The sequence below is a fragment of the Anopheles coluzzii genome, chromosome 2, assembly GCF_943734685.1.
Source record: "Anopheles coluzzii chromosome 2, AcolN3, whole genome shotgun sequence".
NCBI lineage: Eukaryota > Metazoa > Arthropoda > Insecta > Diptera > Culicidae > Anopheles > Anopheles coluzzii.
Genome location: NC_064670.1, coordinates 100042714 through 100057236, shown reverse-complemented (window position 1 = coordinate 100057236; position 14523 = coordinate 100042714). Strand labels below are relative to the sequence as shown.

Here is a 14523-nt window from a genome sequence, read left to right as displayed (position 1 = left end):
GGCCTATATAGACTGCAGAGACTTATTAGTACCTCACAGTCGGATACTAAGCCCTTGCTATAGCAAGACGGTCCGGTTGGGATACGCTACCGTCCGACCTTGTATGAGCCCCTGCATCTAAAAAATGTAGCCCCTGCATCTAACACTACCGAACGCAACCAGTGAGCATACATATTATCCATCAAATTTGTCGTAGGGTATCGTTAGGCTTGGAATAATCTATTGTATTTGAATGCACTAAAACGGGTTTTTGCCCTATTTCAAATAGTTTGGAAATCCTGAAACTTAGGACCTGCCAACTATTCTAGATCATTCAAGTCATGTTGATCATCAACGAAATAAAAAAGAATTCAAAAATATCTTCAAACAACACGCAAATCTTCATTGGAAACCTTGGAATCTTGTTCATTTAGCTTTACTCATCAAAATTTCAGTTAATGTAAATATTTCCCATTCTTTACTGCACTTTCAAAATAATACAGATTAACAATAAACATTAGGTTATTCGTTTTATCTTAAAAGCTTCAAACTAAACTCATTTGATATAGCTTATCAAACCACATTGATCGTATGCTTCCCCGTGCACATCCTACTCCACAACCCCCACAGAACGAAACGACACATTTTATAATCCCTTGAACAGCGCAGGCCGTGCCCTACAGGTGCAATCTTATTTTGTTGTGGCTGATTTTGTGTCCGGATTGTCTAATCGCTAAGCTACTAGACGCCGAGCTTCCCATTAATTACCGACCCTGCAACCCAGTCATAACAGCGATTAGCGAAAATGCCAAAGATGGCTCATATTTTGTGTGTTGGTATTATTTTTTATTGCCCACCACCCCCTTGGGGGCGTGCATCATTTATGCTAATCGACCGATTACTATTTGTCTTGCAGTTGTATATATGCTCTCCGGTCCGGGTTGCTGTCCGCTCGCTACTAACAGTGGTGACATAGATACAGAAAAAAAATTGCACGAGCTAATTAAAGATCAACGATCAGGATCGATACACACTGCGGGCACTGCGCGAGGGCTTTTGCGCTAAAATACGCATAAGGTCACACATTCGGGCTCGTGCAAGTAGCTTCCTGCGTAGCTTACGTACGTACTATGCCAGCGAAAGATGGAGCGGTGCTACACCGCGTTGCTAAGCGAAGAGAGCAGTGCCGCATCCTCGCGCCACTAGATTGCTTTGACATTTGGTTGCATTTGAAAAATTACACGATCGTTAGCATATTTCATTTGAAACTGTTACATTGAATAGGTGGTGTTTCAAATGTACTCCCCTTGAATATTACATTTAATGTTAAAAAATAGTCTTTTAAATTGTACACAGTTTTATGAAGTGTCCATGCTTCAGCTATGATTTATACCACTCGTTAGAACGGTGAAACAATTTAAATTAGAATTAATAACACCCCTATCAGAGGCCCTTCCTCACCCTTAAGGCCATGGTAGCATCATCAATCATTTCCTCCTCATTTGTTGCCCGATCCCACCCCGTCCGATGCAGTTGCAGTGGCACTGGCAGCCGGTAACGATCATCCTCCAACCCAGCAACACCGGCGCGAGCAGCATAATCGATACTCCTGCCGTTTACTGGTAAAACAAAATGCTTGCCCCCTTCCCCCCCTCTTTCACCTTCGTTGCTGATAATGTGCGGCTAATTATTTGGTGAACTATTAATCGAATGTACATTAACCGCCGTCTGCGGATGATGAATGAACCACGATCTGCGGTGCATACCGTCACAAACACATGCACGGTGAGTGTGAATAGTCATCCCGCCGTGTGCAAGTGTAATAATGTAAATAAACCAAAGCATTAGTTTAAATTATCGCCACAGCCAGCATGGAGCGGTGTGGCAATAGGCCACCGCCATCACTGCGCTCACTGTGGCTGTGGTCTTTTCGGACACCGGCGGTCCGAATGTGATGTGGATGCTGGGCAGATGATGTTGGTTGGTGGTTGGTGGTTGGTGGAAAAGCCTCACGCCGATATGGCTCGATCGTACGGTTCACTTTAACCTTTCCCGTAGGTTTATCGCAGCCGATGCAGTGCTGCGGGGCGCTCGGATCATGGTCCGCTAATAAGTATTAGAATAAAGATCTCCTCCTTCTCCGTGGCATTGAATATTTCAAACCCATCCAACAGCCTACGGAAACGTCACACGGATGAGCGCGGACGGCTCAGTGTACCGCGGGGTGCACAATCCCTCCCGAGGTAGATTGCAACTGCACACCGGCGCTTCCCACCTATATAAAGCTTACCAATTAGCGTAATTTTCATTCAGTGTTGAACAAACAGTTCAGTAGTAACAAGTGGCACAGCTCAGCTAGCTCACCAGTGTCAATTTACCCGATCAACTGTAACATCCACCTACGATCAACGAAAATGTTCAAGTTTGTGCTGATCAGTGCGCTGCTGGTGGCCGCCGTCTGTGCCGCACCGGCCGACAACAGCAAGCCGGGCCAGCAGGGCCGCACCGATGGGCTGGATCAGGCCGAGTCGGCCTGGAACAACAACCCGAACGCCTGGAACGCCGGCCAGAACACGTGGGGCCGCGATCAGGCCGCCTGGAACCATCCCAGCTCGTGGAACCATGGCAGCGCGTGGAACCACCCGAACGCCTGGAACCGTGGCTACAACAACCGTAATGACATGGCCGCTGGCCGCCGCGCAGGTTTGCTACAGGACTGTGGACCGATGTTAAAGTGGTGTGTTTCTCTCTCTCTCTCTACCAACTTGTCTTTTCGTCAGGATACGATCCCGCCAACCGTTGGGGTGCCGGTGCTGACCAGTGGAACCGCTATGGAGCCGCTGGCGCTGGCTACAACAGCTGGGCTGGACGTGGTGCCGCCGCTGGATGGCCCGCCGGTGCCGCTGGAAACCGCTGGAACGCATGGTAAAGCGGCCGATGTAGATGTTGAGTGCCGATTCGCCGATCCCTTTGACACAGATATTGGGCCAGTTTCGTAGGAGCGGACGTCGATGTGTATCATACTTAAGTTTTCTTCTTCTTTGTATTCACATTTCAAATAAAGTTTACTGTGTGCACCATACAAGGGCGTTTTTTGTTTGAATATGTGTTCTAATAACAGTTGGAGTTAGATTTAGAGTTTGGCGCCTGAAAGTATGCAATTGGCTTGTCATGTTCAGATGAAACCATCGAGCGGTTGTTGAAGAGAGATAGAGCATCTAAAGCGCCTAAAAGTATGCAATTGTCTTGACAAATTCAAATCAAGCTCTGGAAAGATCTCAACCGCATTGACTATGCCACATGGGAGTCCTTTAAATCTTTTCGTCTAATTTTCAGCGATTTCTTACAAATACAAAAATCTACATGGGATTTGAAACCATGACATGCATGAGTCGTAAGAATTACCATGGGACCGGGCAAACGGGTCAAATATGAACCTATTGAATGTGATTCTTTACTTTATTTCTTTATGTGATTGTTAAAAGTTTCCCTAACTTACTATTTAACTAATAGCTGATTGGTACAGTCATCAAATGCAGGATCTAATGAAGTTTTGGAATGCTTCCGGGAAGCTATTTATTTAGCTAGAGTATTTCACCACATCAAAAGAAGAAATTAAAGTTCATGTTTTGCACCTAGGTAAGTCCTTTTGCTAGCATTTTATTGACATTTTTAATCAACAATGCAAATAGCTTGGCACAGGATGCGCCAAACTACTGAATCTTCATATCCATGGTCATTCGTGAGATTAATAAACATGCCCGTGTCATTCGTGAGATTAATAAACTACACTGTGAGCAGAACTTTTGGCAAAGCTATGTACTGGGGGTATCTGTACAATCTGTACACCATGGCCACCATAGCCACCATGCGCTATCTCTTCTGCGCTCTCCTCGTAGGCTGCCGGCGAGTAATCAATCGACACGGCTCCAGCGTGTGAGGACGAGTGTGCTTTTGCGTATGCCGTTGAATAGGGAGCTCCACTAGCCAGCTGTATGCAGAGCAGGATGAATGCAGAAATTAGCTGCAGGACAAAAGAAAATAGCAAAAATTATATTAAAACCCAGTTTTCAGAAGTTAGATCTTTTGAATACAGAACGATCTCACATAACACTTACCAGAATAATCTTCATGTTGGCAGGAGTCGTACTTTGAACGTAGGTTCGAAACGGAATGATGCTAGAAGCAGAGTGTATCTGTGCCGCGAATCGTTGCTCGCTTTTATAACGTGCAAAAATTCAAAAATCCTGGAAATTCCCAAAATGTGCTAAACTAAAATTATCAAACCAGATTTTCACATTTCCGTTGCAGGGTTGCTTACTCTATCTTACTCCATCGGCATTCCCGTTGCAAATGGGTTCCATTTTTCTTGAAACACAAAAGGATGTGGTTCAAACGATCCCATGATTCTGGTTTCTTTTTGACGCTTTAACAGTCTGTGTCACTTATTTGACTTTAGGTCTTCCTTGGTATCCTTCGGTTATTTATACTTACATTCAGTTAAATCTTCTTCCTTCACTTCTTTCTAGGTACAGGCACTGTTTTAATTTATGGTTTGTCAGGTTAGGATTAGATTTAGGATAAGAATATTGGCTTTTAGTTGGACAATACTAATCAATGAACAATAAACTTCCCATGGTACAGTCGTCAATTCGAACGACTCTATAACATGCCCGTCATGGGTTCAAGCCTAGAGTGGACCGTCCTTCCGTAGCAAGGATTGTGACTATCCGGCTACGTGGTAATGAATTAAGTCTCGAAAGCCTGTATAGACCGGGCATGTGCGCGTAGGACGTTACGCCAAATAAAAGATGTTGTGACATATCACGACAGAACGTATGCCATTGTGACAAGATACAGTGAGAAACCCTGTAAAACGAGCTCAACTTTTTATTGTCAAGATAAATTACGGTTAAAAGCCCCTTCTAAGCAACCAAAACAGACTGATGAATTTCAGTGGGACCGTAAGCGACGAACGTTTTATTCTCCTAACACTTTTTTTGTGTATCCGCACATTTTCCAACCTATCTATCCCAGGGGCGCCGCAAAAAAACACGGTAAAATAACGTCAAAAAAGAAAAAGCACTTAGGTGAACCACAAACGGGGCTTTCGGGTGCAATCGACGCTAATGCCAGATCACTTTCATTCTGGCAGAAATCGCTTGGCTGGCTTTTGCATGGAGCGATAACAAGTACAAGAAGCAACGGACACGGGACAGTGATAATTCTATCACTCAGGAGGTCCGAAATGTTTGCTATTTTAGCAAACGAAAGCAATAAAACAGATCCGGTCTAACCGGTTTTGGCTGAGCTGGTTAGCTTACATTTTTTGTTGTGGTTTGTTGTGTACAGACAGCATCCAAAATCTTGTTCTTATGGGCGGGTTCTTAAGCAGACGCTCGTTCTTGGTTTCTTATCTTCCGTAGGAGGAAGAAGAGGGAAGCGCAATCAACGCATCATCAGCAGAGGGAAGCGCAATTCCGACCGGCTTATTTTCCGGTAATCTGTTCAGGGTTGTAATTAGGCACCAACGCTTTGCCAGGGGCTCTGTATATGTTTGGCAGCCTCACTGCCCAAGCAGAGGTTGTGTTCTGCATGTCATGCCATTTTAACGATCTCAACGTAAACGATCTCATTAAACGTAAGAACAGTGCATTGGATTGCATTTTTATTGCCTGGAAGAGGCGGACGCGTAGTAGTACTTGCTGCTTGCGTCATTTAATGTTATCATTGCCCTTTCGTAAGTTTGATCCTCAGCAGGCTTGCTTACATGTCCTACAAAAATAGGTAAAAATTTCAATATGAATAAATTTGTTTACAAATATTTCAAACAAGACCCTTCCAAAACAACCTCCATGGTCAAGATCGATCCTCAGCAAGCTTGCTTATAATTCCTTCAAAAATAGGTAAAAAATTCAATTCAAATATGATCACAAATATTTGAAACACGACCCACTCCAAAACAGCCTCCCTCGTCTTGTCAGCTCTATCAAAGGTATTCTCATCCCCTGTTTGTAAACCGTTCGCGCAAGGTCAACCATTGGTAAACAAAGATCAAGCTACGGCGTCTTTTGCGTAGCGCGCAAGATCATCCGCCGGTGCGATCGTAGCACGCCGGCTCAATCTCATTAAAACGTTAGAACCACACGGACACACAAACACACACACACAAACACGCAAAGCGAAACACAAAACACGATATCATATGTACACTCAAATCACAATTTATTTTATCCCTTAGAAAACACACCAAACCTAAACTTGACTCATTCAGTAGCCGTGAGACTTGTATCCACCATGACCATGCTGTTGGCCGTGTCCGTGACCACCGACCTGGCCGTGTCCTCCGAAGCCCTGGCCGTGTCCTCCGTGCTGGCCACCACCTCCGTGCACGTTCTTCTGTCCATGGCCACCGCCAAAGCCTCCCTGGTGTCCACCGCCAACGCCGTGCTGGCCACCGCCAAAGCCTCCGTGCTGGCCACCGCCATTGTGTCCCTGGCCACCAAATCCGCCATGTCCGTGTCCATCATTGTGGCCACCGTGTCCACCTATTAGATAGGGAGCGAGAGAAAATATTGTAACGTTTGTTTTGTCACTTTCATCCACTGGATTGCTTCTGCAGCAAGTCATTTGAAATCGGTTTCTGATCTCAATTTTACACCGTTAGTGTTTCTTCACTATAATTATTTCGTTGTTTTCGCGTTCTAGCGGCTCCAACCACACCGACACTAATAATTACCTTGTGCGCTAACCATCGCGACGATGGCGATCACCAGAAACAGGGAAGACATCTAAAAATTGGAGTAAAAAGCGAAGAAACGACAACACGTTAGAGATCACAATCCTTTCACTGGGAGAGTAAAAACGGTCCAAGATTCTTCCTTCATCTCCACACAGCATCACACAACGTACCAGAAACTTTGCCATCTTATGCTTTCACACGACCTTCGTTCAAACTGCTCCAAAATGTATTAACAGACGCGTTCGCTTGTTCGCTACTGATCGCTCTCCGGCAGCTTGTGCGTTCTTTTATAGTTCTCGCCCGACCCAGGGCTCGGTTCGGCCGGTCGCAGGTTCACATCGGGCATCATCAATGACTTCATTTCGGCAGCGGTAGATGCAGGGCTCGACCAGTTCATCATCATAACCAGCACAATCTTATATGATTACACGCAATCAACCCCCGATGAGGTGGCCGGATGGTTTGGTGGAGGAAGGATGACAACACACACACAGGGTATTGCTTGGGACGGACAAACAACTTCGGAGGTTTCTAGTTCGGAGTGGGTTCTTCCCAGCCCCGGGGAAATAGAGTCTCAAAAAAGCAAGCAAAAACATAAAAATAGAATGGATCGGTGGGGGATGGAAACACGATCATTCGAACTATTGCGAGTCCAAAGGCATCACAAAAAAAAAACCGGTCGCAATGAATGAGATAAACACGTAAAACAGTAAAACAGATGCAAAAATCCTTATCAACACTTCACAAACGCGTTCTTAAGTGCGTTGATGGGCGAGCGGGGAAAAGGACGTTTTGTGCGGTATAGAATACGGTGGCAATAGACTCTGCCGTGTCACTGGTTGCGATTAGAATGTTTTGCCTTTCGGGTGCATGTGTTGTGGCTGTATGGTGTGCAAGACAGTTGTTTACAAATACGCTAAACATGGTGGCACATTTTGCTACAAATATGTCTTACGCAATAAGATTTTATCAACGGCTTTTCAGCGGTGTTCGCATCTACAAGCTACAGTTTTTTTTATTGTATTGTGTTCTGACCACACATTGCAACCCAGTGCCTCTGGGTCATCAACCACAATGTCCTTGGCTGTGCTTGATGAGTAATACGATCTGTTAGAATAGGAAAAATCTAGTGAGCAATAGGGTAAGTGTACCAATTATGGCTATAATATGTCATCAAGATACCGATTTAACGCCTGTAAATATAAGTATTGGGTAAAATTTCAATCTTCTTTATGGTTGGTTTTATGTAGCCTACAATGTGTAGAACACGAGAGTATTTTTTATTTTGACTCAATGTTTAGCGAAACAATAGAAAATTTCGATTAAAAATTGCATCTCAAGTTACCAATTATGGCTATAGTGTTCCTAGCAATTCGCCATAGCTGTACCAATTGTGGTTGTAAGCCAAAACTCGTGGATATTTACACCAAAAATTACTTTGTGACATTGTTTTAACTGAAATCAAGTAATAATAAGTTCACTGCACCAATATAAGTATGTAACCACCATTAAATACGTAAAATTAACATTTTAAAATATCCGTTTTCTATCACTGGTTGTATTGATATCCACGCTCAATTAATCGCACAATTGATGAGGCTAATTCTAAAAAAATACTTTCGTACACCTTTATGATGACACCGAGCTTGGACATACACCTGGCAATCCTTCATATCACTCATATCACAATCGTAGCCATAGTTCAACTATCTTCTGACCAAGATACTTTTGGCCAAGACTAGCACTAACTATCGATCAGGCATTTGGCAATAAGGCGACACGAGCGGGTTCAGATTTCACTTTCTTCGTATGAAAGTCTTTCGAAACTGCATTATTTTGGTGAAACTGATTCGATTACATTCTTCTGATTATTCCAATGATTACTGATTCGAACACTTTACAAATAAATGATGCTTAAAACACATAGGGTAACTGTACCAGTATTCGGCAGTGCACCTGTTTTCGGCAGGGTAGCTAAAAACGTGTAATTACGTAAAAACGCGTTGAAAATGGTATCAACACATATTTTTTTACATAGAGATATGCTCATTTGTTATTCATATACGAAGTTTCACATCATTTCCATGCATAATTTTCAAAATATCAAACAAAATGTGCTGAGTTCAACGTGTTTCGACAGATTTGCAGTTAGCCAATAGTTCGGCAGGTTTCATTATTAACAGAATCAGAGCACCAAAACAATAAAAGTATGGTTTTTATGAAAGATTTGATGGTTGCAGATTTTATACTAGCCCGCTTGGAATTTTAAAATCACTAAAAACAAGTAATTATTCACTTTAAATGCTGCCGAAAATTGGTAACAGGTTGGCTGATAAGTCCCCGGTCTAACAAAGAAAAACACATTTTTTTGTCAAAATTCGTTTTTATTATTCAACATAGTTCCCTTCAAGAGCGATACAACGATTATAACGACCTTCCAATTTTTTGATACCATTTTGGTAGTACTCCTTCGGTTTTGCCTCAAAATAGGCCTCAGTTTCGGCGACCACCTCTTCATTGCAGCCAATTTTTTTTCCCTGCGAGCATCCTTTTGAGGTCTGAGAGCAAGAAAAAGTCGCTGGGGCCAGATCTGGAGAATACGGTGGGTGGGGAAGCAATTCAAAGCCCAATTCATGAATTTTTGCCATCGTTCTCAATGACTTGTGGCACGGTGCGTTGTCTTGGTGGAACAACACAATAACAAAAGTTGCTTGACAAAAGACGCTCTGTCTCACAAACTAATTGACATACAGACGTCAAATTTTGACACGAATCATTTGAAGGTTGGTAGCGGAATTTGGGGCAAGTGTGCCATACGGGGCAAGAGTGCCACCAAGCATTTTTCCTTAAAAACTTTAGTTTAATGATCAATTGTGTATACAGTTGGTTCCTTTCCAATGACTAGGTATACTGAGCCGAATTTCATATAGACCAATCGATATTCCCCATTGTTTTGAACTGATTTATATTGAGTTTCAAAATTGAGCAGAATATTATAATTTTTGAATCCAATCAAATAAGCTCTCAAAAATCATGCGAACAATCAACCGAGAAAATATTTACACCACCGCATAGCTGAGAAAACGTGAAATTTTTTGTGGGGTTTGTTGAAAAAAACTTTCTTTTTGTCACTGAAAAATTCAATTTCAAAAAAGTTACCGCGCGGCTACATGAGGTGAAATATACAGCGAAATGAACTATTTGACAGGTGAAATATCTGACAGGTACAGCTAAAGGGTTGGGGGAGACACAACATCCGCTTTCGAAATTCTATTAAAAATAATATATTCTTAAGCAGAACATTCCCTAATTAGAAGAAATTATGAACTGTTGACTGAAAATTGACGAAGTACTCGATATTGAAGTTATTTCATGGATTTAATTACGATTTTGTGCACGTTATTTGTTTACATTGCACATCAGCTGGTTGCTGTGATGCTTTATCCGTCAGATATTTCGCCTGTCAAATAGTTCATTTCGCTGTATATTTCACCTCATGTAGCCGCGCGGTTACAACTTTTGGGGCAAGTGTGCCATCTCTGTTTGGGGCAAGTGTGCCATCATCTTTCATAGGCGCGAGCTGTCAAAAATGTAAACATTGTTGTAGTGTGCTGCGGAATGGTGCGCTATTGTGAGCGGATTCCACGCCAGAAAAACAGAACAGTAACAAACCATATTGTGGTACAGTTGGTGGTCAAAAAGGGTTCATTGGTGACTAAATACATGTAGGAATACATACACTAGTGGTACAAACGTAATTATTTCCTATTATCTAAGAAATACGGTTATTTTAACCAGGTGGCCGTCTTGCCCCATACGAGTGGCACTCTTGCCCCATAGCCCAAAAAACAACGTCTTTTTGGACCCTTTTTAAAACGCTTCAAAAACTGTTTTATTTGCACTTTTTTCAAGCGAAACTCATTTATAAGTGAGGAAATAGATGTAAAATGGTTATGAGATTTAAATCGGCTTTTGAAAACCACGTTTTAGTGAGTTATAACTTGAAATGCTTAAGGTGGCACACTTGCCCCAAGTTCCGCTACTATATAAAAAAAATGCATTTAATACTAGCGGCGCCATCTATGTGTCAGACCGGGGACTTATCAGCCAACCTGTTACTGCGATATTTGGTACACCGAAGGTTAGTTGTACCAATTATGGACGTACAGAAAAAAGGCATATTTTCGATGAAATGTTGGTAGATTTTGATGTGTAGTCGTTAAATAACTAATATTTTGCACCAAAATGATGATTTTGAGATAAAATTATGGTTAGGTGCTTGAAAATCGCTAATATCCTACAGTGCTGCTCTTATCAAAATGGTAAGAGATACCAAAAATCTTGGCAACACATTTTAAAAGGGTGATAGTTAACAAACGGAAGTGACCAACATGAAACTAATGAAGCACAAATGTGTTAAAATGTTCATAATTGAAATGAAAAATCCTTCCGTGGTTTTAGAATGCAAATAGACTGTTTTAGAGCGAAAATAGTGTTCGTTATATCCATAATTGGTGCTATAGCCATAATTGGTACACTTACCCTACACATGTTTTGGAATTTCCACTGTTTAGTAAGTGCAACTGTTTGCTTTGATGCAAAGATCAAGCTACGGCATCTTTTGCGTAGCGCGCTCCATCATTCGCCGATGCGATCGTAGCACGCCGGCTCATTCTCATTAAATCGTTAGAAACATACACACACACACAAACACGCAAAACGAAACACAAAACACGATATCATATGTACACTCAAATCACAATTTATTTTATCCCTTAGAAAACACACCAAACCTAAACTTTACTCATTCAGTAGCCGTGAGACTTGTATCCACCATGACCATGCTGATGGTCGTGTCCGTGACCACCGAACTGGCCGTGTCCTCCGAAACCCTGGCCGTGTCCTCCGTGCTGGCCACCACCTCCGTGCACGTTCATCTGTCCATGGCCACCGCCAAAGCCTTCGTGCTGGGCACCGCCAACGCCTCCGTGCTGGCCACCGCCAAAGCCTTCGTGCTGGCCACCGCCAAAGCCACCGTGCTGGCCACCGCCAAAGCCTCCGTGCTGGCCACCGCCAAAGCCTCCGTGCTGGCCGCCGCCAAAGCCTCCGTGCTGGCCACCGCCAAAGCCTCCGTACTGGCCACCGCCAAAGCCTCCGTACTGGCCACCGCCATTGTGTCCCTGGCCACCAAATCCGCCATGTCCGTGTCCATCATTGTGCCCACCGTGTCCGCCTATTAGATAGGGAGCGAGAGCAAAGGAGAGCAAATAATGTTACGTTTGTTTTGTCAGTTTCATCCACTGGATTGCTTCTGCAGCAAGTCATTTGAAATCGGTTTCTGATCTCAATTTTACACCGTTAGTGTTTCTAAACTTTAATTATTTGGTTGTTTTCGCGTTCTAGCGGCTCCAACGACACCGACACTAATAATTACCTTGTGCGCTAACCATCGCGACGATGGCGATCACCAGAAACAGGGATAACATCTAAAAATTGGAGTAAAAAGCGAAGAACGACAACACGTTAGAGATCACAATCCTTTCACTGGGAGAGTAAAAACGGTCCAAGATTCCTCCTTCATCTTCACACAGCATCACACAACGTACCAGAAACTTTGCCATCTTATGCTTTCACACGACCTTCGTTCAAACTGCTCCAAAATGTATTAACAGACGCGTTCGCTTGTTCGCTACTGATCGTTCTCCGGCAGATTGTGCGTTCTTTTATAGTTCTCGCACGATCCAGGGCTCGGTTCGGCCGGTCGCAGGTTCACATCGGGCATCATCAATGACTTCATTTCGGCAGCGCCAGCAGCCGCAGTTCCTACAGTTACAATTGGCGCTCGATCGAGCATAATAATGATCAATAGCGTAATACTCGTTTGAAATGAAACTCTTGAATGAATCTTACAATGTCTCGGAAATGATACATTGAACAGAAGTAGAAAATGTTGTAGATGATCATAGCTTCAAAAAAGTATCGAGTTCAGAAAAGACATCGATTGAAAAATTGGATATAAAAAACAGTAAAGGGGTATTGTAGATGATTTTAAAGTATTCGATTGCATACCTTTAGGCGCTTAGCGACGCTGGCAAACGTGATGGTTTTGCCCCAGCAAATACAAAGTTCTTTCTTAAAACGTCTCACACAGGCTCATTCCAATTTGTGTTGTAGTTTAACACTGAGCAAGTTTATTATTAAGGTTCGGTTAATTTACTACTGAAAGACAGATAAAGGTATCCCGTTTAGCTGGACGCCCAGATTCAGACAATACAAATGCTTGGAGAAGTGAAGATATAGAGGAAAGAAACATATAAAGGATTACAAATGAATCAATATTCAATAAATCCATCTTTTTGATGACCTGCGCAGTCATCCTGGCCTATATATGCTTCCGAAATGTATTAGTACCACACAATCGGATAGTTATTCCTTGCCAACGGTGGTCTGGACAGTCTGGTTTGGTATGTATTAATAAAAGACAGTAGATAAAACGGTGATTGAACGTAAATCATCATATCTGCTAAATGATCTGACCTAGTTGTTTTTTTAGTATGCTCAACGAGGAAACAGAGCTAAGGAACTAAGTTTGTGTCCAAACTGTAGATTATTGCATCCTCTCTATCACATTTCTCATCTCTGAGACGTGATGATCGATCTAAAATTAAAGTAATAGTTTCCATCCATAATCAATTCCTGTAATCTGGTTTGATGATCAACGAATACGGTGATAGATCGTACATTCATGAAGAAATAATCAAAGATTGTGCCAGATGTAATTACGAAATATAAAAAATGAACAAGAATCCCTTGTTTTGGTACATTTTTAAATATTTTTTTTATTTAAATGTTCAAATGCCTTGAAAAAATAAGCAAAGAAGATTTCTCTTCACAGCGTGATCACATTTCCCCTAGTGTCCGTGCCCATCCTGATGGCCGTGATCCGATCCGTGCGAGTGACCATGATCATGATCGTGATTGTGATGTCCCGCAGCATGATCCTTTCCATGTTTATGTCCATGATCGCATTTCTTGCCGTCCCTTCCGTGGCCATGGTGTGAATCTGATCCGTGGTGTTCTGCATGTTTGCTGTGATCGTCGTGACCACCGTGTTCACCACCATGGTCGGCTTGAACGGCGACAATCGCCACGATGACAAAGATCGCCAACAAAATAGGTCCCTAAAAAAGGACGACCAAAAAACGTTGAAAATCACTGTTCACTGTCACTGAGGATCGGCGTCTTTCCGGAGTTCGGATCGAACAATGTACACCGGCCACTTACCCATTTAGTCATGATGGCGCAATTTTAAGCTATACTTCGCTTTACTCACAAAACTGTACTGAGCTATTTACTGTGCAGCGTCTCCGGCCGGACTGATCAGTTTCCTGGGACCGTTGCACTGAATGCCTTCTTATATAGTGATCAAGCTGCGCGCACTGGCTAGTTGTAGTTTGCAATGCAGCTAACGCCTTGCATTATCTGAAGCGTTGATTGGTATTCGAAAAACGGTGCAGCAAATCAAAACAACAAACATTGCGCGGAAGGGGAATTTTTGTTTTGCCGGAAGACGATGTGGGATTCACCGAGACGATTAATTGCTTCTCAAGGCTAATGTTTTCAAAGGATTTTCCGGAGTAGTTTACACATTTTTTTTGTGTAAGTAAAGTTTAGTACAAAACGCAAAATATACACAATGACAAGCATATTGATAGCGGCCTCCAAAAATATTCCAATTGTTCGACCCGATCGCACCGCGTTCAGCTGTGAGCCGCTCCATGGAAGGTAGAAATAATCAAGAC

General features: G+C 42.8%; 3 protein-coding genes across 7 annotated transcripts; 1 reads left to right on the top strand and 2 right to left on the bottom strand.

Moving 5' to 3' along the window:
* Window positions 1–2272: 2272 nt before the first annotated feature.
* On the top strand, window positions 2273–3064 carry LOC120952758 (bifunctional endo-1,4-beta-xylanase XylA-like). 2 transcript variants are annotated; one of them, XM_040372240.2, is made up of 2 exons: window positions 2273–2682; window positions 2760–3064. In XM_040372240.2, the coding sequence occupies exons 1-2, from the start codon at window positions 2394–2396 to the stop codon at window positions 2906–2908; spliced, it is 438 nt and encodes a 145-aa protein (XP_040228174.2). In that variant the 5' UTR covers window positions 2273–2393; the 3' UTR covers window positions 2909–3064. The 2 variants fall into 2 exon arrangements, with proteins under 2 accessions (XP_040228174.2, XP_040228175.2); XM_040372241.2 differs by having other exon boundaries at window positions 2274–2652.
* A 3116-nt stretch (window positions 3065–6180) lies between these two features.
* Window positions 6181–12462, bottom strand: LOC120952372 (uncharacterized). 4 transcript variants are annotated; one of them, XM_049605994.1, is made up of 4 exons: window positions 12328–12455; window positions 12156–12207; window positions 11730–11954; window positions 11461–11681 (listed from the first exon to the last, which is right to left on the bottom strand). In XM_049605994.1, the coding sequence occupies exons 1-4, from the start codon at window positions 12340–12342 to the stop codon at window positions 11530–11532; spliced, it is 444 nt and encodes a 147-aa protein (XP_049461951.1). In that variant the 5' UTR covers window positions 12343–12455; the 3' UTR covers window positions 11461–11529. The 4 variants fall into 4 exon arrangements, with proteins under 4 accessions (XP_049461952.1, XP_040227607.2, XP_049461951.1 ...); XM_049605995.1 differs by lacking the exons at window positions 11461–11681; window positions 11730–11954; window positions 12156–12207 and adding exons at window positions 6181–6527; window positions 6719–6770 and having other exon boundaries at window positions 12328–12462; XM_040371673.2 differs by lacking the exons at window positions 11461–11681; window positions 11730–11954; window positions 12156–12207; window positions 12328–12455 and adding exons at window positions 6181–6527; window positions 6719–6770; window positions 6892–7026.
* Window positions 12463–13544: 1082 nt separating this feature from the next.
* On the bottom strand, window positions 13545–14135 carry LOC120952435 (urease accessory protein UreE-like). The gene is made up of 2 exons (XM_040371762.2): window positions 14006–14135; window positions 13545–13902 (listed from the first exon to the last, which is right to left on the bottom strand). The coding sequence occupies exons 1-2, from the start codon at window positions 14015–14017 to the stop codon at window positions 13633–13635; spliced, it is 282 nt and encodes a 93-aa protein (XP_040227696.2). The 5' UTR covers window positions 14018–14135; the 3' UTR covers window positions 13545–13632.
* Between the last annotated feature and the right edge of the window lie 388 nt (window positions 14136–14523).